The sequence below is a fragment of the Hirundo rustica genome, chromosome 4 (genome assembly GCF_015227805.2).
Source record: "Hirundo rustica isolate bHirRus1 chromosome 4, bHirRus1.pri.v3, whole genome shotgun sequence".
In the NCBI taxonomy this organism is placed as follows: domain Eukaryota; kingdom Metazoa; phylum Chordata; class Aves; order Passeriformes; family Hirundinidae; genus Hirundo; species Hirundo rustica.
Window position 1 is genome coordinate 50,314,230 of NC_053453.1, and position 24,535 is coordinate 50,338,764.

General features: G+C 38.3%; 1 protein-coding gene across 6 annotated transcripts in view; it reads left to right on the forward strand.

Moving 5' to 3' along the window:
• Positions 1 to 1,613: 1,613 nt before the first annotated feature.
• The window catches only part of BLTP3B (bridge-like lipid transfer protein family member 3B), a 49,121-nt gene continuing 26,199 nt past the window's right edge, over positions 1,614 to 24,535 (forward strand). The window contains exons 1-8 of one of the 6 annotated variants that reach the window (XM_040061758.2): positions 1,689 to 1,818; positions 8,874 to 9,019; positions 15,135 to 15,297; positions 16,356 to 16,409; positions 18,901 to 18,992; positions 20,464 to 20,653; positions 23,520 to 23,660; positions 24,172 to 24,342. In XM_040061758.2, coding sequence (XP_039917692.1) covers positions 8,997 to 9,019; positions 15,135 to 15,297; positions 16,356 to 16,409; positions 18,901 to 18,992; positions 20,464 to 20,653; positions 23,520 to 23,660; positions 24,172 to 24,342 — 834 coding nt within the window. In that variant the 5' untranslated portion in view covers positions 1,689 to 1,818; positions 8,874 to 8,996. Of the gene's footprint in view, positions 1,819 to 8,873; positions 9,020 to 10,043; positions 10,251 to 15,134; positions 15,298 to 16,355; positions 16,410 to 18,900; positions 18,993 to 20,463; positions 20,654 to 23,519; positions 23,661 to 24,171; positions 24,343 to 24,535 lie in introns of those variants that run through there. The other 5 variants (XM_040061759.2, XM_040061757.2, XM_040061756.2 and 2 more) reach the window with 5 other exon arrangements.

A 24,535-nucleotide genomic window follows, 5' to 3' on the forward strand; every position in this document is an offset into this window, starting at 1 on the left:
AACTCCCTTCTGTGTGAGGAGGGTGTGGTGTGTGTTGTGTGCTGATCTGTGCATTTTCCTCTGTTCCTCCAAACAGTATGCTCTAGGACATGGGGATGTAACATGAGGTCACAATTCAGATCAATCCTGCTGGACAGAAATATTTCTGGTTTTCAGTTTTGACATCAGTGAAGAGCCTCAGGACTTGCCCTGTTCTTCCAGGATTATGCTTGTGGGATGCTTGAAAGCGAACACATGGCATGGGTCCTGCTTTCTTTGCCCCTTGTATTTCCTCTCTTGATGAGAAGCTGTCCCATCAGGATGATGAGTATTGTTTCTCCATGATACTGGTAGATTTCTTCCTAATTGGGAAAACTGAATGTAAAACAGGCATAGAAGTGGTAGCTTCATTCACAGCTCATTTCTACTTTGTAAATCTCCTTAAGAATATAATGAGGTCAGTATTACACAACTGACTGATTTTTAAGTGTCTGAAAAAATCAATTGAAAATGTTCATCTTCTGACCTATTTTTTCTATTACTGCTTCATATTTCTGACTTGAAGGTCCTTAGGGTTTTGGTTAATTGCTTGTAAATTATTAATGTTATGTATATGAGAAGCAGAGAAAATAGTATCTGATGTCTTTCCTCTGCAGCTCAAGACTCTATTACGGAGACCCATCCTGCATATGGAGGTCACATCTGAAAAATTTTAGTTTTCTGACTGATAATTCTTTTTATTTTCTTCTTCTTCTTTTTCTAGTTAATATTTTTAAGGTACTTGGTTACTCACCACTGAAATTCTTCAAGATGCCTTTTATGAATGAGGGAGTGCCAGAGGAAAAGGGTTACTGAACGAACAAAACTAATACAAGACATTAATTTCTTAACTGACTTGGAGATTTTGCTACAGCATGAGAGGCTGTTCTCTCAAAAGTAAAATAACTCATAGACTTGCCACAGATACCCAGCAAAATGTAAGCATCTGAGGAGGAACAACCGGATTTTACAAGTCTCTGGGTTTGGGCAATTTGGGTATGGGATATAGTGTGTGTGTGTGAGTGTGTGTGTATGTGTATACATGTGAATTTCTTGCCATAGCATTGTAAGTTTCTGTCAGTGAGGTCTTCATCTTATCTAGCCTTGTTCCTTTTGTGTGGTGCTGTAGAAGCGGCAGCTGTCCTGTCTCTTGGCTTGGCCGAGGTCAGCCCAGGCAAAGGTGTGATGGTGTTGGGACACGCTCCACAGGCGGGAGGGTGGATGGAGCCACAGGCGGGGATGCAGAGACACGCTTCCAGAGTTTTGGAGATGGGAAGGCTGAAGAGGGATGAAAGAAACAGCTGGAGGAAGAGAAGGGGGAAAAGGCGAGCGGTGGGGCAGAGGCTTTGGGCGCTGAACGGGGATGGAGATGCTGAACAGGCGGACAAGGGCTCTGCGAGCAAGCGAAGGGCGGAGGCGCCACGGCCCTTGCCCATGGGGCTTACGTGTGCGCTTGTCCCTGCCCCCGTCCCTGCCCCCGTCCCTGCCCCCGTCCCTGTCCCTGTCCCCGTCCCCTGCCCCGCTCTGCCCGCCCGGGGCAGCCGCTCTCCGCGGGGGGCGGGGGCGCCGGGCCCGTCCCGCCCCGTCTCGCCCCCGTCACCAGGCGATGCTGCGGCCAAGATGGCGCCGGGCGTCGAGTGGGGATAAGCGGCTCCGTTCCCGGCGCTCTCCCCACCTCGGGCAGGGGCGGGCGCAGGGATGAGGCGCGTTCCTGGTCCCGGCTGGTCGTCGTGAGGAGCGCGGGCAGGCAGACACCATGGCGGGGATTATCAAGAAGCAGATCCTGAAGCATCTCTCCAGGTCAGTGGGGCGCGGTGCAGCGGGCAGGCTCGGGTGCGGGGCGCGGTGCGGGGGGCAGGCTCGGGTGCGGGGCGGGTCTACTGCGGGTCCCTGTCCTGGAGAGCGACACGATCTTGGCTCTGGACGGGGGGACCGGGTCCACTCTGCCCGCAGAAGGGGGAACTGAAGCCGCCTCCTCGTAGTGATTTGGAGGCGGAGGGGGTGGCCGGGTGCTCGTGAGGGGCTCTCCGGCGGCCACGGCCGCTGCGCTGGCCCCTGGCCCCCGGCTCCTTCGGCCGGTGCCCGGCGGCGCAGGCGGGGAGAGAGTCACCGAGTGAATCACCGCCGGGCTCCGGCCGCCTCCCCGCCGGGCAGACGGGGCCCGCCTCCGCTGCCCGGGGTGTGCGGGGTGCAGAGAAGCGGGGGAGACCCCGACCCTCGTGATCCCCGGGCGGTGCGCTGGCTGGCCGGGGCTGGGGCACTTTGGCCTGTGTCCTTGCAGCTCAGCTCGCGAATTCCGAGCTCTTGAGACACAGGTGAGGCCGGGCAGCAAAAAGGTGCGCGCAGAGAGATGAAAAGGAGTTCGTGGTTTTCTGGGTGACTCGCGGCCTAAAACGAGACAAACAAACCTGCTGTAAATGTCTTAGCTGTCAATGTCGTGTGCTTGAAAGATGGAGAAATTGCAGAAAGTATACAGTCTGATTCATACCGTTTTAGAAAGCCACATCAGGTTTCTCCCATTTTCTTAAGAGAGGCAAAAACCTGTTAGGTACTTGATATGTCATAATACCACAGCGTTGCTAATTCTTCAGAGCTTACTTTTATATCTTAAAAAAATATAACCTGAAATACTTAAATTTTTTAGGGTTTTTCCCCAAAATGTTCTATTCCACTTTTGTATGGTATTTCTGAAAGGTTTTTAAAGAGAAAATTAAACAAAATGAAGTGACGGATTGTCATTTGACCAATCTGTTTTTGATGTACACAGAAGACATAATTCTCATTCCGAATCCTTTGATACCTATTTGCTAAATCTGATGTATGGACCAGTAGTAGAATAATTTTTCTTCTCCGCCCTTCTCATGAGTTATGTAGCAGGGAATGCTGACAAAGAAATCTTTTCTTCACATGAAAATGACAGGGCACTGTGTGAATGGAAATGCAAGGAGAAGATGTCATCAGCCTTGAGTCAGTTTTCTAATCAGCAGTGAGCTTGGAATAGCTGGGTTTAGCAACACTTTTCCTGCAGTGATACATAGTGAGCTGTATGGAAAGGGAAGTGAGCTCTAGTCTCTGTGCTACAGGTTCACTCTAAACTGTGTCTGGGAGCTAGGCATGAGTAAGATGAGTCAGTTTTTGTCTAGTTTTTCAAATTACCAACTGAATGATTATAACTAAATACTTTGTCATGTTGGTAAACTTGTGATTCCTCTTGTGTGTTGTGATAATGCTTACTTAACAAGGCTCTGTCAAATGATTATGACAAATTTTATCACTCCTGGAAAGCTTATGGGATGGATATATCCAGTGATCTGAGGCTTGCAAGTTGAACTTGATGCTCATAATCCGTTCTGTTCAAGGAGTGTGTTTGCTGCCTAAAATGTGGATAGTAGTATTAAGCCCCTTGTTATGGGTGTTCTTCATTACATGTTCAGATAATATCTTTACTTCCTGCAGAACAGGTGTTTCAATGGTTTCAGAAGTTGGTTACTCAGGAAAACAATTCAAGTCACATGAGCTTAAATTTCAGGACCTTGGTTTTTCAACAAAATAATTCAAGATTTCCTTAATAAGTTTTCTGAGAATGTGACTAAGGAGCCAAATACATAAAGTATTTCCTGTAATAGAGAGAGTACCAAAGGACACTTTCACTTTTTACTCTTACTATGGTAGTTACTGTTCTGCAGATTTCGTAGTTCCTTGAAACTGCTGCCTGTCATCTTCAGCTAAGCAGGTATTAGTGGCAGGATTAAAATGTATTGGAAGAGGTGCATATATAATAAAGCAACAGTGGAAAGAATTACCATCTTATTTCAGTTTGTTTTCATGTTTGAGTATTTTATTTCCCTTTATGTTTGAAGAAAGATATGAATTTGTACTTTAAGTTGCAGAGAAGTATTTTGATTTTTTGCCACAAACCACAGAACAGTTGAGGTTGAAAGGGATCTTTAAGTGGGTATCTTGTCCAGTTCTCCCAATCATTGATTTGACAGTGTTTGCCATGAAGATTACTGCAATATCTGTTAATCATATGTTTACTCTTTTACCTATCTAGGTACTGTATTTGCAAATTTGAAAGCATTATGTCATTCAGCAGCACAGTTTCTGTTTAGCAGTTCACAGTGCTTTTATTAGATGAACTGATAATAGACACTGGTGTAGAAGGAGCCTTGTCATTCTACATATGTTAGCGAAAATTTTACATAGATACGAGTCTTTAAAGTCTGAGAACAAGAAGACGACCCAAACTGCATTTTGAAACACTTTTGATATCTAAATTACTTTTTACCTTTGTAAAGGTGGGGTTTTTTTTAAATTTTTTTTATTGCTGTGTTACAGTTTAAAAGCCGTGAAGGTAATAAAACTTACTTTATTCAGCTTGTAGCAAGTCTGTATCTCATGTCAGGATGTGGTAATGAGTTTTTTGCTTTTTCAGTCTTTTAAAATTTTAAAAAATGTCCTCTGTCTTCAACATGCATTGTTCTTTCCCAAGGCTGTGGTAGAAAATGAGAAGGGGGGAAGAGGTAGGAACAAACTTCATGTGTTTTTGTTGTACTTCACATTATATGGTGCTTGGTGTAGGGTATGAAACTAAATGTATCAACTAAACTGAAGAGATGAGTTTGCCATTTGGAGGCTTGCATTTTTGTCATCTCTGTGTTGTATTAGGTGTGGTTTTTACTGAATGCAGTTGATGGAGTGTCTTTATTTCATATGTGCCCTAAAATGAAACAAGTGTCTGGATAACAGCATCATCCTTTGCAAAGGTTGGAATGACACACCATCCCTAGGAGAAGTCTTCTCTGTAGTGTTGGGATCACTTACTCATACAGTATAGGTCTTCCCCAGTGAACTGAAACTTGTGTTGAATCACCATTTGTGCTGTTATGTATATTCAGTGGGTGAGAGATTCCCTGTTGAACAGCACCTTTTTATTGCAAGATTTTCTGTTCAGTGCTCTGCTATGATGATTGCAGGTACCCTTGAGCATTCCTCCTTTTTTTCTCAGACTTGGTGGACAGGTGTATGAAACAATGGTGTTAATGATTTCCAGTAGGAATCTAGATTGCCCTGTGCAAGTTAACTGTGGTGTTACTGTAATACCTTCTCTGGTTGTGAGGGAATCATCTCCGTGGCAGGGATTTCAGTCTTAGTTTTTTTGGATGGGAGGTACATACAGAGATCGGGTATTACTAACTCAGACTTGTATAAGGGTGTTTTCAGGTGTTTTATAATTTTGGCTTTTAGTCTCATTGAAATTCCCTTTCTAGTTAATGAGCAGTCTGAGTCTTTTGTGTATCTGCATGATCCATGCCTTTCTGTGAAAAACAGTTTTGTTTATCAAGATATGTAAAAGAAGTATGAAGGCAAGCTTATAAACTTTGCCTGCCTGATACACAGCCACACTGAATATGACAACCTTCACCTCAATTGATATTAACTCTTAAGTTTATCAATGATAACATGTAGTTCAACTTGAAAAGTTACTGTTTGCATCTTACTCAATATTTTCCACAAAGAAAACAAGAGTAAGAGCTTCTAAAGTGTTTGGTATGGCGGAAATTGTTTTCGGATGTGTCATTAGTTAATGTTCTGCATGAACTTAGACCTTTGCTTTTGCTTATCTGAATCAATAGATGTGAACATACTAAGATTTCAATATAAGAAAATTGCAGGGAGCTTTGTTACAATTATTTTCATCTCATAGTTGGGAAGTCATTCTAAAGCTCATATGAAGAAAGGTTGTACAAAGAGTAGCATCCTAATTGTATGGATATCAGGAGTCAGTTGGTCCTGATACAAACAATGATATCCTACATCATCTGGTACAACTTCACTGATACTCATCCTACTGAAGTATTTGCCCTGCATATTGACCTGCTTTTATGCCAGTCAGACATGCCTGATTGGTGAGGAATCTTGTCCTCTGAAGAGAAGTCACTCCTTATAGAGTAAAAGAGTGTATCACCTTCATTGGGCTAGAATAGGCCATTTCCTTCCTGTAAGTAAATGACCAAAATTGTTTGGATGAACTTTGAAAATTCTGCTCATAGCAAAATAAGTAGATTTTTGCTTATTTGCAGTTTTGTGCATTACATTTCTGTGTCACTTTTAGTTTTGTGAAAGTTAGCCAATTCCTTTAGCCAGCCAAAGTACACAAAATGTGTGCTTTTCCACTTCTCTCTTTGCTTGTACTAATTTTGCAGAGTGTACTCTAGGCTACTGACTTTACTGGCTTGTGTAGTATGTGATAAAAGTGCAAAACTCTATGTAGACATAACAATCTCTGTTGTTCTGAATGAGTCTGTATTGAATATGAATCCTTGCAGAAAGTATTAACATTGTGTCTGTCTTAAATGCTGCACCTAGGGAAAGAATAAGCCTAAAAAACTACAGGCAGTAAAGCAGAAATGCTTGAGACAGCAGACGAGGAGGAAGAGCAATGTAAAATTTCACTGTAATCCTGTATTTCTTAAATTCCCTTACGTTTGAAAATCAATACTTTTAGTATTTAAATGGAGACTTCATGCCAACAATTTCTTCTGTGTGAATGTGTTGGTAATGTTCCAGTGAACATGAAAGAATCAATAAATGCTTTTTTTTCCGAACAGAAATAGAAAACTTTCTTCTGTTTTTGTTAGTAGCTTCATTCATCACATTTTAAGACTTTGTAACAGAATATCTTACAAAATTCAAACTGAAATTGCTGTGCTGCTTTATGAAATTTTAGATGTATTTTGGAGATAAACGAGCAATAATGCATTTTCTGGTAAAATTTTTAATTGTTACCTTCATTAAGATTTGATATTAAATCTTGTGTTACATCTCAGAAAGATCTCTTAAGTTTTCATTAGCATTTGGGTTAATAAAATAAACTCACAAAATCTGACTTCTTTTCAGTTTGTTTAATGTTATTTTTGCAAATGTATTATGAATCTAAATGCTAATTCTACAGATGTATTTGTACAATTAAAGTTCTGCTGAAACTTTGTTAAAGTCAGACAACTCTTGTGCATACATAAAAACTAATACATTTGCACAATCAAGAGGAATTAATCAGCAGCGTTTTAGTTGTATGTGAGCATTTTCTTTAGAGTTCTCAGAATATTAGTAAGTTTCCCAATGAAAATTATCTTGAAGATTGTTTTGTTCAAGTGTCTGACACACTAGTATGAAGTATTCCCTGGGGAAAAAAAGGATATTTAAATAAAGCCTATAAGGAATACAGTTGTCTTTTAAAGTTAAGTGATTCTGGAGTATGTAAGAATCAAAACAAGCCCGCAGTAATTTTTTTTTTTTTTAATTTGTTATTTCTCCTGCCAAAGCCTTAGTGTTTTGATTTTTTTTTTAACATTGAAGCAGAATAAAAGTCTGTACTAAATATCTCCAAGAATGAGAGGTGCTTTTTGAACTGTCTTGTTTTATTTTTTCTCTTTTTTTTTCTACAAGAAGATGTGACAAAGGAGATCAGATAATTTCTGATGAGGCATTAGTGGCATTGTAAAAGCTTATGTGAAGTGATGTATTTCACAGGTTTTTTGAGAATCATGAGAATAATTGCTAATAAATAATAAGTCAATTACATCAATAGTATCTTGGGTTCGGCCACTTGCACAACAACCCAGGTTTCTCAATCCGGTAACTCCTGTAGGAGTACACCTTTGTGGAGCTCATGCTAACCATGGTTCAGATCTCTTCATTGTCTTCATTTTTGATAAGGAAACACAGGAGAGGAAAGAGTTGCAGCTATGCTGTGCTTTTGAGTTCTTACAGCCTCTCACAGATGGATGTACAAGTGTTACTGGAAGAATGTCCCCAGCACAGATTTCGTAGCAGCTCTGCTCTGCATCTTCACCATTTAGCTTGAGAACGCTAGAGGTTTATTTTTTTTTTTCCTCAGAGATGCTTGCTGCTTCTGACTCCCGAGGAAGCAACACTTGGATCCAGCTATCCCGGAATATGAGTTATGTGGTTGCCTACTTCTGAAACAGTTTTCACGTTGTAGTTTCTTTCATTGCTTGGGGTCTGGAGACTTGAGAAGAATAATTTGTAACTAGGTATCTCTAGTTTACTTTAGTCATAAATCTCTTAAATGCTGTTCCAATATCCCAACAAACTGCCTACCAAAGTCTCTGTCCAAATGTTTGGGTTTTGTTGCACCCAAAAGGGTAAAAGTGTAGGAATTAATTATATTTAAGATGAGGCATCACTTTGAAGTCAAGACAGCAGAGAATTTTTTTTGATGGGGAGGTTATTGTACTGAAATTTCGTAGCCTGAGAATCAGACTTTCAGACATGTGCAAGTCTTTGTAGCACCACCCCAAAAACAAAAACAAACCCAGATGTCCCATTCCCCTACATCTCTAGAGTCAAGTTTCTTTAGTGTGAATTTTGAATAGCTGAGATTGAGACCCTGTAAATAGGAACAAATAATGTGAGAATTCTCCGGCTAGGCAAAACAAAACTGAAAAGTTCTCTCCCATTTAAAAATAAAATCCTCTTATGCTGCATCTTTGGGCTATCTTTCTTCTCATCTTCCAAATGTACTTACTGGATATCTCTGAAGCTACTTGGCTACATTATATAGATCCTTCCTGCATGATTAAAATATTCTTCATAAGCTGTTCATTTAAACAGGGCTCCAGTACTCTAGTGTCATACAGCAAGGGATATTCTCATGGGAATCTAGTGTTTTACACAGGTCTGTTTCCTTTTGAATTCTGTAGCGTCATGGTGTGTAACAAATTGTTGTAACTTCAGTTATCTTCAGGTAAAACTCTCTTACATTATTGTATCACTCCTTTTTCCCTTTGAACTTGATCCCTTGTATGTCCCCTGTGTCCCATTCCCTGCAGCGATCCCAGCTGGCTCTGGTGGAGATTGATTGCTGTGAATATCCTTACTACCAAAATGAGTACCAGAAGCTTCTCAGAAGCCGTGGCAACTGACCACTTGCTTTCACCAGGAGTAGGGGCCTTATGTCTGAATACCTTGCCGTCAGGTAACTTCCCCTCTCCCACCTTTGTAGAGTAAATGTAAGAGGTGGTATGTATTTATCTGAATTTAGAAGTGAAGTGAGCTCTATAAATGCTACTTGGGTTTCCACTTCTGTTTCTTTTTGTAATTTAAAATTCTGCAAAAATTAATTTTTTGCTATGCGACTGTGTGTTTTGGCTTTGTTGGGGTTTTTTGAGTCCTAAACTAAATTTGTAACATGGGTTTGTGAACTAAATCAGCAATCACATTATAAACATAGCTTTATGTGTATTTTCTAAATGTAATCTGGGTATTTCCTAATATATTTAGGCTGTATGACATATACTGTTTATTATTTGCATCTACTTAATTCCTTTTCATTACTTATTGTGTATTATCTTTGTGTAGATATATTTGAAGGATCAGTCAGCTCTTTAACTAGTTTAAAGAAGAAAGTGACTGATTTTATTTCTTTTTTTTTTAATTAAAAAGTTCTTATAGTTAATAATCATTGATGACAGCAACTGTCTCAGTTCTGCCAAAAAGCAAGTAATACAGCTTTTCTAAATGGAAAGAAAATAATTTCCTATATGTGTTATTACAGAATTAACTAGGAGAAGCACTATGTACTGTCAGGAGACTTGGTGGGGATGTCATTATTTGAGAAGGTGTGGAACAAGTCTTGAAGCCAGTAGGAGATGTCTTTAGGAAGTCACCTGGAGTGGGAGTCTGTGCTGAAGTCCTTCTGTGTTGTGATGAAATGGAAGCAATTATCTGGAAAGTGTCAGCAAAGCAGATGTGTTATTCAGGGCTCCTACAATGGCCTGGATGGGGGGGTGGTGTGACACTGCACCAGACGTGTTACACAAATATGATTGCTTGTTGTGTCAAGGTCCTAATTAGTGATTTCTCTGGAAAGGAAGATCCAATTTTAGACTACGATAGGTGAAAAAGCGTGATAAGTGTTAGGTGCCTGAGGTCCTGTATGGTAGCCTGAAAAGTCCCACCTGAAGCTGTGGGATTGTCCAGTGTACTATAACTAATGTCCAGCCTGAAAGCAGTAGGTCCAGGCTGGGTGTGTAAACAAGGAAATGCCCTGTCCTGTTCCAGAGTGTTGGGCAATGAACACCTTCACAAAGTGCCTTGCAGCAGATGATGCAGACCCTCGCCATGCTGGACATCCAACAGGCCACGGAGGGTTCTCCATCTTGCACTCAGCCACCAGATACACACCTGACAATTCTGCAAATTTCAAGGTGAGATTAGATAAAGCGTGTAGCCATTTGTGTGGACTGGCCACAATACTGATAGGTAAAGGGGTGATACCTTTCTTATGTACAAATTGATGTTGGAGGGTGTGATCGGGACACGCAATGCAATCACACGGAGACGAGAGATTTCGCAGGGCAGAGTTGTTCCTCCAAGAGAGCCCAAGGCTGAGCCAAGGCCAAGAGCCCTTCTGCCTGTTTATTTCTTACTTTTTATACATTTGTGGGTCTGGCTGTGGATTGGCTTCTGGAGTTTTCACCTCTCAGCCGAATGGCCAGACCAGCTGTCAGTTACAATCATTTTCAAGTTAGAAGTATGCAAACAAAGGACAGAGAGTGAAAAACAAAGGATTTGTTTATGTTACATGTGTGAGAAAAGCAGAAACTGCTCTTAATATTGTACAGTAGCCAAAAAGTCTGACTCCATTTTATGAACAATTAAAAGGCTTTAAAAAACTCAGAAAAACCGGGGTGACAGGAGGGTGTAAGAAGGTGCCAGTTGGGTGTCACAGATAGTGAGGGATGTACTTGATCAAGCCAGTTACTAAAAATCAGCTATGTTTTGTGGTGTTAGGCTGGATGAGAGGAACTCAATTGTAACAGTATACACTGTTGGTCCTCATACTTTGTTTCAGCGGCAAACTTGACAGAGAGCTAGTTCTATTCCTCTTCTACTTGAAGTCTTAAAATTTGAAGTGGTATAGTGAGCTGAATGGTAGTAGACTCTCCTTCACTCTATTACTTAGAGTCACAGGAAGGAAACATCTTCCTGAGAAACTCAACAGAAAAAGACCATTTTCTTGTTTCAGAAATTGTATAATATTCCTTAGTGATCAAATAACATGGTTCAGCTGCATGAAACAGTAGAAAAAAGTTATCTTTGTGTTCAATTTCTGCTCTTCTATTATTGAGCCAGTTGCCAGTGCATAGTAGGTCATGCTTTCTTTTTTCAGAGCCTGTTCAAGCAGTTTGAGTTCGTAACAAGGAGATAAGCAAAACTTGTGGCACATACTGTGATTTAATAATTTGTCATGATTCAAGCATACATTTAGAGTCATATTGCTGAGGAAATTTTATCTAAAAAACAAGGAGGCACATGGTAGACCTGGGGAAACCAGTTGTGTATTCAGGAGGTGTGCAAAATAGCAGAGAATCTGTGTCTAAATGTGATCTAGACTTCTCTTATTTTTCTACTAAATCCAGAGGTTGGAGTTTCAGTTGTCAAACTTGACAAGGCACCTGGTATTTGCTCCAAACCTTTGGGGAAGTCTATGTTGGAGTCCAGGGCATTCCTTTGGCTGCCCTGGAGGGTCAGAGACCTGGACAGGGGGGTCTGGGACCCTGGCCCAGAGCGACATTGGCTTTGATCTCAGTCCATGGGAAAGGCTTCCTGCACTGCAGGAAGGATTGCAGGCCACAAGAGTGTGAAAGATAGTAGTTTAGCTTATCACAGGGTGAGAAAATAGTAGATTTGGGTTTTTAGCATTGAGGTGAATGGGGGCAAGATGGAGGATTTGGGGCGTTGTCTCCTGCTTCTTCTTTCTTCTTCCCTCACTCCATTTTCAGCAGTGATGGTGGCACAAAGTAGTTTAAAGAGATTGGGTCAAAGCAGAGATGACCTGTTTAGTATAAGTGATAGGTATTGGCAAGTTATGATAAATAAAGAATACGTAGCAATTAGTATAAAAGATAACGACTGCCCAGTTCGGGAGGAGTCGAGGAGTCACCAGATGCCCGAGCAGCTGCACAGACCTTTGTTGGGTACTGACAAATTTGTAAGATAAGAAACAATAAAAGAAGCATGCAACCTTGAAAAATCAGAATCTGAAGACTTTCTTGCATTTGGCTCAGAGCTTTGCAGAGGGCAAAAAGACTCTAAAAGCACCTGAATCTTGGAGGAAAAAACGGAGAGTCTACTCTAAGTTTCAAGAGGTTTGTGGCCTTCTGTATACAAACCATAAGCTTGTGAGTTGAGAAAAGTGTTTTCCCATCTTCTCTACCTGTTTTTGTGGATTTTCTGTTTCTGTTTTCGACTTCTTGGCCATCTTCTGCTACAAGGGCTCCAAGCCTGTGATGTTACAAACAAACCTTTAGAAAATAAATATTTTAGGCAAGGAAATGAATGCATCTTTTATGTAGGTTTTGAGTTTTTTTAGAGGGAGAGAACTGGAAGAACTGTTGTGGTCCTGAAAAAATACATTGATTGTAAGTTACTCCTCTTTGTTTCTTAATATTGCACTGTTACTGTACAGTCTTTTATGCTTTTTCACTAAACTCTTAGTATGTGCTTCGTAAATGAATGTTGAACTGTCTATCTGTAACTGCATAGGAGTATTTAGTGCATTGTGTGTAGATGTACCCAAAGGAGCTATGTTGGGCAGCTCATGATATTGATAAATTCAGATTTATGGATCCTTGCATTTAAACTGTAAATATTTTTACAGCATTATTCTACTTATAAAGTTCAATAATAAAACTGTATTGAAACTCATACTATCACAAAGTAATTCAAACCTCAGATGTGTTTTGAGAAAGGAAGTATAGTATGTGAAATTGAAACTCAACCTGTGAAAACAGCTTTGCTAAGAATATCTTCTCACAGCTCACCTGTTGAGAGTTTCCTTCTGTGAATTTGACATGAAGGATACAGTCTTGGACCTTTTATAGTCTTAAAAGGTAGAGATCCTCTTACGTCTGTCTCTTCTGAATGACAGCACTTAGAGCATTTTTCCTTTCACTGGCTGCAGGAGAGGAGAGAAATTCAAAGCAACAGTTGCAAGAATTTAAAAAATGTATATAGAAAAAATGATGTTCCTTCCTGAATTTTTCCCCGTCCTTCTCCTCCATGTTGAGAGAGACTGGCTTCTGTTTGTTTGAAGGCTATTGAAAGCAACTCAAAAATGGCTTTGTTGTTGCCATTCTCCTCCTTAATGCTCTGAAGTTTGAAAACCTCTTTCTGCTGGTCCTGTGTGTTTCACTGTGATGTATCTGCAGCTGTGACCAGGATAATTCTTAGATCTGTCTCTGAGCGGAGGGGCATTTCTGGTGTGGCTGAGCAACAGAGAACTCTGAAGGGGACTTCTTTCACAGAGCTTGAGTCTCAGGAGACTTGTACCAGTGTGTGTGTATTTGCTGTGTAAATGTGACTTTAAAATGACACCAGTTTGTAATTCTTATGTCGACCCTTACCTAGAAAGTCAAGAGTGAGAGGTACTACCAGGTAACTGAAATCACTCAATGGCTGCTTTTTTTCTTCTAGGAATTTTGTACAGCCTGAGTCAGATGAGACTTTGCAATGGTTTCTGATAGAGGAAGTTTTATATTTTGCAGTTACTGATAGGTTGTTTTAATGCGTAAGGTTATTTAGCTCTTCTCATTATTCTTTCTTGTTGAAAGCAAGAAAGAAAGGTAACCAGGAAACAAAAGAATTCAAATCCTTTATTCCCCTCATAATGTTTCTAAACGGAGCATTTAGAAGTACATTAGTTGCCAAGGAAAACACATTTATCAATAGCCTTATCTCAATATATTTTTAGTACTGAAATTATGAAACTGTTATTCACAGATTAAATAGCATTTCTTGCGGATAATTTATGACTGTAAGCAATACAGTAACAACTGCAGCATTTAATAAGAAACATGTCTAGTAATATTTGCAAATACATATTGCTTGCGGGCTAGGTAAATGCATTTTCAAAGCTAACCATCCCAGGAATGGAGTAGGACAGCTGGACTCAAAAAATGCCTGCTCTGTTTCAAGCTGTACTTGGAAACTGTTAAGAGAGCTTGCCCACCTTCTTCTACCATCTCCCCCAGTATCAAGCACTTAATGAGGACCTTGTTGTTCAGTTAGAAGCTGGTCTCATGAATGGAAAGGAAATGCTGGAATTGCACCTTCTGGGGCATTGCTTCAGGGTGATGTTCCATCATTGAGGCCAGGCAAACCCCTTCGCTCTCTGCCTGGAGAGTAGCAGCACCAGGAGATTTCAGTAGGAAAAGTCAACAAAGCATAATGCCAACAGCACTATTTTCTACTACCTAATTTTGTAAAACTAGACTTAATTCATGAGCAGAAACAATTTTTCATGTAGATTGAAAGTGTGGTAAAGTATAGCCGGTTCTTAGCTTATGGTAGATACAATGCTACAGCTGTTGGTTTGAAGGTGGAGAACCTGTGGGCTCTGTTCTGTTGTCTTCCAAGGATGTGAAGCATTTGACACAGTCACACAGATTGTTTCATTGCATCAGCAAATCCTAGTGCATTTGAAATTTGAAGTAATTTATATGTATGCCTTTGAATAGTTACACTTTTTACCCCATGGATATCATATTGAGCTTTCAAGTTTTCATCCAATATTTTATATACCTCCTGCTGCTATATGTGTATATGTGTATTTCTAATTTGTCATGAAATTCTATGACTAAATCTAATTAATATTGTAAATAAAACTTTTTTATTGCAAGATTTTAACTAAATATATAGAAAGGTACTCTTATGACAGTAATTTTAGGGGTTTGGGATTTTTTCTCCTTTCAAAAAATGACAGTGTGAAATAGATTCAATTCTACTTGATATAGTTTAAAATTAATACTTCAGTAGTTTGAGTCAAGGATTGTTTGTTATTCTGGGTGATGCAAACATTAGAAGATATCTCACAATATATTTTTGTTTTTGTATTTATAAATTGAGCTAATGAGATGAAGAAAAAAAAATAGAGGGAAAATCAATTCCATTGTACCATTTCTTTCCAGGGTGAAATTTATCTAAGATTTCTTAATCCCCAGACCATTGTTTTAAGTTAAATTGTTACTGATATGCAGGACAGCTTTGATTGCTTTATATGTGTTTACTTAGGGTGTGTTTGTTTTTAGGTTCACCAAAAATCTCTCACCTGACAAGATCAACCTGAGCACATTAAAGGGGGAAGGTCAGCTGACCAATTTAGAGCTGGATCAAGAGGTACTCCAGAACATGCTGGATCTTCCAACATGGCTGGCTATAAACAAGGTGTTTTGTAATAAAGCATCCATTAGGGTGAGTGTTTTATTGTGCTGGAATGGTAATAAATCAAATCTTTCTTCTTTCTGTTCTGTATTTGTAAACTTTCAACAACTTTGTATTAGTAGGAAAGTATGATAAGTGCTTGATTAAAATTTTAAAGAGCAACAAAGATTTTTATCAGCAGTAATTACTTCCTTATTTTCGTTTCTCGTGTGATGACATAAAATGCATCTGGAAATAATGAAAATAAGAGCATTTTTTTTTTTTTCTTTCTGGGTAGAATTTATTCCTGCATGTTTTGAAAATGAGGTAGAAATAAGTTTGTGTTTGTCTGTGGTAATTAGTCTATCATAATTATTTATTATTCTCTTTGTGTGTTCTCTCTTCACTCCTCTTCGCTTATTGCTTTCCGTCTTGTTCTGTTCCCATTTCCAAAAATACCTTTCTGAGGGATTCTGACCTTTAGGAAATGTGGGAAACACAGTAAATCTAGTAGATATTGCATTTTTGGTCATTGTGGCTGCTAATAATTGAAACAATGTATATCATCTGTACCACATTTTAAGAATATGGGTAAGAAGTGAAGGATGGCTTGTTCTTACTGAAGTTATACTGTGGTCAAACATTAGCACCTGGTGGGGTTTGTGTATGTTTTTTTGGTATTCTTTCTTTGCTTTTTTCCCCCATTATCAGAGGTTGTCCTGATTTTTCTGAATGCAGTGAACTTCTTTTGTTGCATGCATCCAAATCTGTTGTAGGTCACAAAGGAAATGTAGATTTTCTTTCCTTTTAAAGGAAAGAATGTGTAAGGCAGTGATGCTTTTTCTGATGCTTGACAACTCACTGTTAAAGAGACAGATTCTACTTTGTTTCTCTTTTTTTCTGCTCAGTGATAAGTAGATCTTGAAGTTCAAAATTTTTAACACCTAGTGTGTGCGTAAAGTTACTATATAGCATGCTCAGATGAACTTAATATTTTGAAAGTGATATTATGTTGGGTTCAGAAGTTAGAAATACAATTTGTATGCCTAAAACACATTCTATGTGGTTTATTTCACTGTATTTCTAATATTTAACTTGCTTTATAATAGTGTTTTCTCTTGCAGATACCATGGACAAAATTGAAAACGCATCCCATCTCTTTGGTGAGTTCTGAAATAAACTCTGAAATCTACTGTGTTTAGCAGAATCTATATGAAATATTTATATAGTTGTCTTGGTGCGATTAAGAATTATCTGAAACATCAACAGGCCTTTACTAAGTGTCCCGGGTAGCAGCAGATCAAGGCAAAATGCCTTAATGTTTTCCTTGGTAGGTTTGTTTTCTTAATCTGTGGCTTTGGTGTAATCACTGTAATGTTTGATCGTTAGCTCATTTTTGTCAAGCTTTTTGTCATTACATATTAATTTGTTTTACCTGAGGGGTAGTTATTTGTCCAACTAACTCCTTTTACAAGTTCCTGCCTTTATTTTGAACCTGTTTTTTCTGGAACTTCTCAATTCTACATCTTTACACAGTGATCTCTGGTATAGCAGGTTTGACACACATCACATTTATAGGGTTTTTGTAACCGCCTAGGATTCAGCCTGGATATAAATAGGAGGTAAAATTTGCAAATAGGACTCAGCAACAATTAGAAGTAATCTTATAATTCTTGCATTTTTTTTTCCTTTGTTATTTATTTTTAAGTATACTAACAATTGTGGTAGCACCAGAAGTAACTTATTTGATGATGAATAAACTTTCTCCATTGCATTTGCTTAAGAGTGAATATTCCTTTAGCTGTCATGTTTCCCAGTCTTGAAGTGAATGTGTTTGTAGTTCCTTCATTCTGAATCAGACTTGGCAAATACATGTTTTAAATAATTGATACATTTGCTGACCCAGTTGGAATGTACTGATGTCTGTACTGCTTCTTCCTGACACGCAGAACTTAAAATCTGGTAATGCCGAGGTGGGATGATTCAACCTCTTAGCTGTGAGATGCAACTGCCAAATTAGGAAATCGGTTTAAGCTGTGCTATTGTTAAACATGACACACTTTGACCTACAGTAGCAAGGCTCTCTTTGCTTTGCTGTGCTCCTGTTGAACATACATTAGCACTCTTGGAGGCTAAGATAAATTCAAGGTAACCTTTCTTACATAAAGGTCTCCTTGAACAAGTGTGTTAAATAGGTAATGAAAGTTCACTATTCAATGGTAGATTGTACAACAGCCTTTTTGATTTTTAAAGGAAAGTGAATTCAGTGGCCCAAGTGCCAAATCTCAGCCCTTTGTTACATCACTGAACTTCTGGTATTTTGTCAGGGACAGGGGTGGGGGGATATTTTTGCTACTGAGAGTAGAATTAGAATCCTCTGTTAGCACAGCTTACTGATTAACTAGAACGCACTTGTCTAGCCAAAGGGCCTTTCATTGAGCTGAGTTGCCCTTTGTGAGAATCAACCTCTTAACGTTGTGGCACATATTGTTATCTTTGTTCACCCAGTTCTGGTTTTATATGATAAACAAGATAGTTTTGAGGAGTGATTTTGGGCTCCAAGGATAATCTGCAGCAGTTTTTACTCTATCCAAGTGCAGTAGTTGCTAGTGAGAAAAGACATATGTCTGCATCCAGATCCATTTTTCGTTAGTTCTTTTTTTATATTGTGCAATCTCTTGGAATCACTGTCCTGCTGTTCTGTGCACTGGTCATGTCGTAAAGAAAATTCTTAAAAAAGTGGTCAAACATCCAAACCTGCTAGAATAACTAGGAGAAATCTTGGCTTCTGCCCACCATCCTCAGACTAAGAGATTGTGTTTTCCTTGGTTTTTTTTTTTTTTTTTTCCTCTGTTGTTTTCAAGGTAAGATAATCATTGAGACAGCTAAAAACTAATTTTTAAATGTCCAAATTTACTATTACCAGCTATTGCTTCCCTTGAAGCATCAAAATACAGTAAAATATAAATAAATCTAGACTAGACAGTTCATTAATTTTTGGTTGTCGTCAGATTTTCCTGGATAAGAGTAGCACAGAAAAATGTGGAGCAAGCAGATTATGACAACAGACATGATTAACACAGTATGATAATAATCTAGAAGCTGAGGCAGGTTGAATTATGAAAAATCTAAAGTTCAGGACAAGGGGGTTTTGGTGTTTGACCTAAGAGCATAAATGGGGGAATTCAGAAGGGGTGGTAGAAGGTTAGAATTTGACAGGGAAGAAAAAGATCTTAACTCCCATGCTTTGAATCAGCTTAATACTTAATTAAGTATTTCATTGAAAAAACTGCCATATAGAAAGAAAATTCAGATAACTACACATTAAAGCAGGTCCATTTTGAAATGCAATTTTTGAAAATTTATGTGTTGGATAAATAATATTCAGGGATCAAGAACTTCATGATACAATATTTGACTGGGATGCGTGTTAGAACTCACGAAATTTAAAAAAAATAAAAAAGTTTAAAAAAGAAAATTCTAGTGTGTTACAAAGGTTTATGGAAAAATTGACCTGGTAGGAAATGTTTTATGTGTATTTCAGAAAAAGTTCTCAAGTGACCTTTTTTCATTTGGATTTTTGTTCTTCATATGTTGTGTATTTACTTTGTTACCTCTAAGGTCTCCAATTTTTTTTTTGTTTTGTTTCTCAAGTCCCTGGATAAAGTTGTAATGGAAATGAGCACATGTGAAGAGCCACGTGCCCCTAATGGACCCTCTCCTATAGCAACTGCATCTGGGCAGAGGTCAGTGATGGTACTTACATGTAATTGGTCAAAAGATGTTTGGAATTATATAATAGAGATCAACTGCAAATTTTCAGAAATATATAGGGTTGCTGCTTGCCATTCCCATCTCCAAAATTTTGTTTTATTGCTTGTGTGTGAAGCAGTGTAGTGGTAATGGCGCTATCCACACCCAAGCCTAGAGAGAACGTGTGAACTAGATATGGAGCTTGCAAGGTATGTTTCATAAGGGTGTAGCTGCTCTGTCAAATATTTACTGAGTTTAATTGATACTAAGTTTTTTAAAGATGGATGATATCTTGCCTTCATCCTTTTTGGAAAATACATATACTGTTCATGTGGGTTTAAAAATTTTTCTTTTTTATTTGTTTTGTCTAAAGAGTTTAAAGTTTTGTCTCCTTAATTATATCAACTGATTCTTACTGAGAGATTTCAGGCACACTGTGTAGCCCAAAACTTAAGCAATTTGGTGGAATAGTACAACATTAGATCAGTGATTTTTGTTTTTCCACACCCCAATCATTTCCTTTGCATGGACTCAAAACATTTTTCCATGGTCACAGTGACCTATATAGAGGGAAATAAATTTGATGATACAATTTTTTTTCTTCTTGTTACTTCTGTGCAATGTTTAGACGTATCCATGGGCCTCTGTGTGTCCTGAGGTACAGCTTGGAAACTGCTGCCATTGAGATTTTGTGTAGAATGACAGTTGAAAAAGGGAAAGGAATGACAAACCACACAAGTTTTGTTGGGTGGTGGTTTTTTTTTTTTTTTTTTTTTAAACAAGCAAAATAATTTTTAGATGTTAAAATAATATTTAATATTCAGTTTTCCATACACTAATCTAAAACATTCAGAACATGTACCATTTTTATTTAAAAATTATTTGCAACAGCATAATCTTTTAAAATACTGGAATACATGTTGATTTGCTGTAGAAGTGTAACCACCATTTAGGATGCCTTTCTTTATAGAATGAAATAAAGCAAATACTTTATACTATTTTGTGTATCTGAAAGTTAATATTTTTAATGGACAAAGTAATTTGGCTTACCAATACTAACCAGACTGGAATTGTCAAGTAATGAATTTGACGTGAATTACTCCTTATGTTTTCATAAAGAAGAGTAAGCTTTCTGCATAGTGATGTAGACTGCTTTTTTATGTATGTATAATAACATATAATACATACATCCATTTAATTTAATGTGGAAGGATTGCATTAACTGTTATACTTTGTGTAGTTTGATCTTGGTCAAATATATAGTTTTTTAATTATGTAGAAATGAGGATCATGAAGTGAAAATTATTGTAAACTACATCAAGTATTATAAGCAAAAGTTGCTAACTGTAGAATGCATTAGTAACTTCATTTATTTTAACGTCTGTTTCACAATTTATTTCATCTGTTTAATTTTGTGCCTTTTCACTTGGTTTATATTTAATATATTGGCATTTCACTTTTTAGTGAATATGGCTTTGCTGAAAAAGTGGTAGAAGGCATTTCAGTTTCTGTGAACTCCATTATAATAAGGATCGGTGCAAAAGCCTTTAATGCTTCATTTGAACTTTCCCAGCTGAGAATATATAGTGTAAATGCAAACTGGGAACATGCTGACCTTAGATTTACCAGAATACAAGAAGCTCAACGTGGAGAGGTAAATAACACCTTTTATTAACTTTTTTCCCTTGTTTTTGTGGTAAGGGAGGAAGTTGAATTACAACCTTTTACAGGGTAAAGAACATGCCATTACTGGGAGTGGAGACATTCCCATGCTCAGTAATTTTAGTTGTCCTCTAGGAACACAAATATGTAAAAATGCTGGAGGCTTAGACAAGAACAAAGACCAGGGCAAGCAGGTGTTATGGTTTCCCTTTTAATGTTCTCCAAGTGGTGACTGTTCTAAAATGCAAACTGAGCCAGGCTTGAAGAGTACTGAAAGAATGGTATATTAAATATGGAAGGATAAGAAGCTGTGCTGGTGTTGTTGTCATTAGTAGTAGTAGTAATAATAACAACAACGAGAATTATATTTTCAAAGTTTTAACTGGTTATTTATTTGTTTGTGAGGGTTTGCCTGATAAGGATTTTCTTTTTCTAAAGCAGTTTTAAATGAAATTTAGTTAAGTTCTTGAACAATTATTTTCTTGGAATATGTATAAATCATATGTATATATAAAAAAGTAATAGCAGCAAAGTGTATATGTTTATACTGTCTCAGAGAATAGCACAGGGAAGTGCCAGTTTGATGTACACCATTCATTTGCCTTCTCCCAGCTAACCGAAATTAAATGTACACTGAGTGCAAGGTTGATTCCAAATATTGTATTCAAGAAGACTTATTTTAACATCATAAATCTGGCCAGCTTACTCCAGAGTTAAGAGGTCTGGTAGTTGATTTTTATGTTGGGAAAGAAACCTCAAGAAAATATCAGTTAAAAATACCATTAAAGTAAGAAGTTGAAAACTTTTTCTGATTGTTTTCTGTTCCTGCAGCTTATCTGTATGTTTATGCTCCCATGTTAATGAAGTCTGAATGGGAAGAATTGAAGTTTGACTAGATGGAATTTTGTATTGGCACATTTTTTTGATTTTGTGGGTTTTAGGAAGAATTTGATTCTGAACAGTCTTGTGCACAACAGAGCTTTTCTTGGGAGAGTGTTCCTTTTAGTACAATTACTACCAGAAACAAAATTCCAGAAGTTACAGTGAATGATTTGTTAGCAGCCAATTGCATGAGAAGATGAAAAACCAAAACCGGTGCTGTACTTTGAAGATAACATGTGCTGAACTGTATATTTAGGGCGTAATCATTTAGCTTGGCTTGGCTACATTCTTAATATAATAAGGAATCTCCTTGGAATAGGAGAATCACGCTGCATCTCCTGTATGAGGAGGGTAGGTACTCTGCTTTTCTGGAAATAGTGCTTCAGGATGCACTGCACTTTCCATCTTGCTCACCTGTGCCTCCTTTCCAGACACCCTGGGTGTGTTTTACTTAAGTCTCTGCGTATGTTCTCAGGACATATGCTGTAAGGTTTTCAAATTGATAAGAGAATGACATGTGAAGAATGAGACACATACCAAATTCTTCCATCTTGCTCTTTACTCATGGCTGATCCTTGTTTCTTCAGAGAGTAATCATCGAATCATGGAATCATTAATGTTGGAAAAGACCTGCAAGATCATCGAGTCCAACTTTTGACCAAACATCACAATGCCCACTATACCATAGCACTAAGTGCTGTGTCCAGTCATTTCTTGAAACTCTCCAGGGATGGTGACCTTCCCTAGGCAGCCCATTCCAATGCTTAACCACCCTTCTAGTGAATAAATTCTTCCTCATGCCCCTACCTTAACCTCCCCTGGTGCATTTCCTCTTGTCCTGTTGCTAGTCTTTGTCTCCTGCCTGGGAGAAGAGACCAACGGCCACCTTTCTGCAATTTCCTCTCAGGTAGTTGTAGAGAGCAATAAGGTGACTTCTGAGCCTCCTTTTCTCCCGGCTAAACACACCTATCTCCCTCAGATGCTCCTCAAAAGGCTTGTGCTCCAGACACTTCACCTTCTCTGGACATGCTCCAGCCACCTCCATGTCTGTGCTGAAGTGAGGGGCCCAAAGCTGAGCGGTCACTCTGCCCCCAGCTTATGGTGCTGCCTGCAGTTGCTGGGACCCAAGTGCAGGACCTGGCACCTGGCCTTGTTGAACATCATAAAATTGCCCTTTGGCCCATCAATCCACACTGTCCAGATCCCTCTTCAGCGCCTTCCTAGCCTCCAGTAGATCAACACTCTCCCAGCCTAGTGTTGTCTGTGAACTTACTGGGAGAACTTGATCCCATCATCCAAATCATGTCGGAAGGAGATTTAAGTAAACTAGAATGACTGTTTTTCCCTATTGATGTCCTATTCATGTGATGTTCTCCATGATGCTCCTGCTGGACAGTCATCCATTTTTCCATATTTGATTTTCAGTATCCAGCTGTACTTGATGGTCTTGTATCATCATTATTCTAACATTTGCTTGCTGTGTCTTCTAGAAATCCATGTAGTGGAATCAAAGCTTGTGGGGTCTACATGGCATGCAGTGTGCTCAATGATTAACTTTATATTTTAATTGAAATAAAACACTCCAAAAAAACCTCTCCTATCCTGTAGCTTTGCTTCCCTCCCTGCTCCTTCCTTGTTTAACATTTTGAAACGAAACTGCGCAATCATTTTTTTCCTCTCCCAAAAGCAGCCTAGTAGGCAATAGTTGTAACCTTTATTTACTTCTGAATATTTTAAATGCTAATTGTTACCTCAGCCTGTTTGGAAGTAGCTTAATGTTTCTTTGACAAGCAGGGTTAGGGCTTTCTGACACTTTTAGGTGGAATAACAAGTGAGTTATAGTTGTTCTGTTTGCATGGCTCATGTGAGTTTGTGTGTACGTATGTACAGATGTAAACATATACATACACAGGGTTTGGTGCAAGTAACTGTCATATTGAATCAAGGTGTTTTTCTCCTTTTTTCTGTCTTTAAAGGTTTTGACTTTTAAGGAAATCAACTGGCAGATGATCAGAATAGAAGCTGATGCAATCCAGAGTTCTAAGCATGAAATTATGAGTGCTCCAGTTCGACTCATTACTAACCAATCAAAAATTAGGGTCACACTTAAAAGAAGGGTAAACTTGAAAAATTTAAAGTCTTATTGTATTCTTTAATTTGTAACTCATACTCTTAATGCATACATGCACATAGCAATGATTTTAAATTTAGGCCATAATCAATGTAGAATTCGCTGAACTAAATCTATAATAACATGTAGCTGTTTACGAGAAATAGTACAGGCAGATTTTGAAAGTGAACACATTATGCAGGTCCTATTAATAAAATGGTTTGATCTGCAGAGCTTTGTTTATGATGATGTTTGCTGTTTTATCTCTCTAGATTCAGGAAATATTTACACTACTTACGTGTAGAGAAATGCAGGAGTTTAATTAATCTGGTGCATGCCAAATACATAGAGTGAGACATAAATATACTGTGTCTTAGGTACTTTTTAGTTAATGAGAGGAATAAAATTTAAAATAAAAAATGCTTGTTATTGCTTTTTGCATGCAGCTTTTCTTTACTCCATGTATTTAATATAAGAAATATAAGTCCTTAGTTCAACTTTAAATTTTTATTTTACAGTTAAAAGACTGTAATGTTGTGGCATCCAAACTGGTTCTGATTCTGGATGATTTGCTGTGGGTTTTGACTGATTCCCAATTGAAAGCCATGGTGCAGTATGCCAAATCTCTTAGTGAAGCCATAGAGAAATCAGCAGAACAGAGGAAAAACTTAGCCTCTGAAACAGCCCAGGTATGAGAATTGATTGTCTCACTGTATCATTATCAGGTGTTCTACAATATAACACAGTGTGGTTAGTTGTGTCAATTTATTTTAGAGAAGGTTCAGTTCCTCATTTTCATTCAGCTGTTTATCTTAAATTGCAGTGGGAATTAATCGTAGTTTTAAATAGTCTTTATTTTGCAAGATTTTGCATATTGATGTT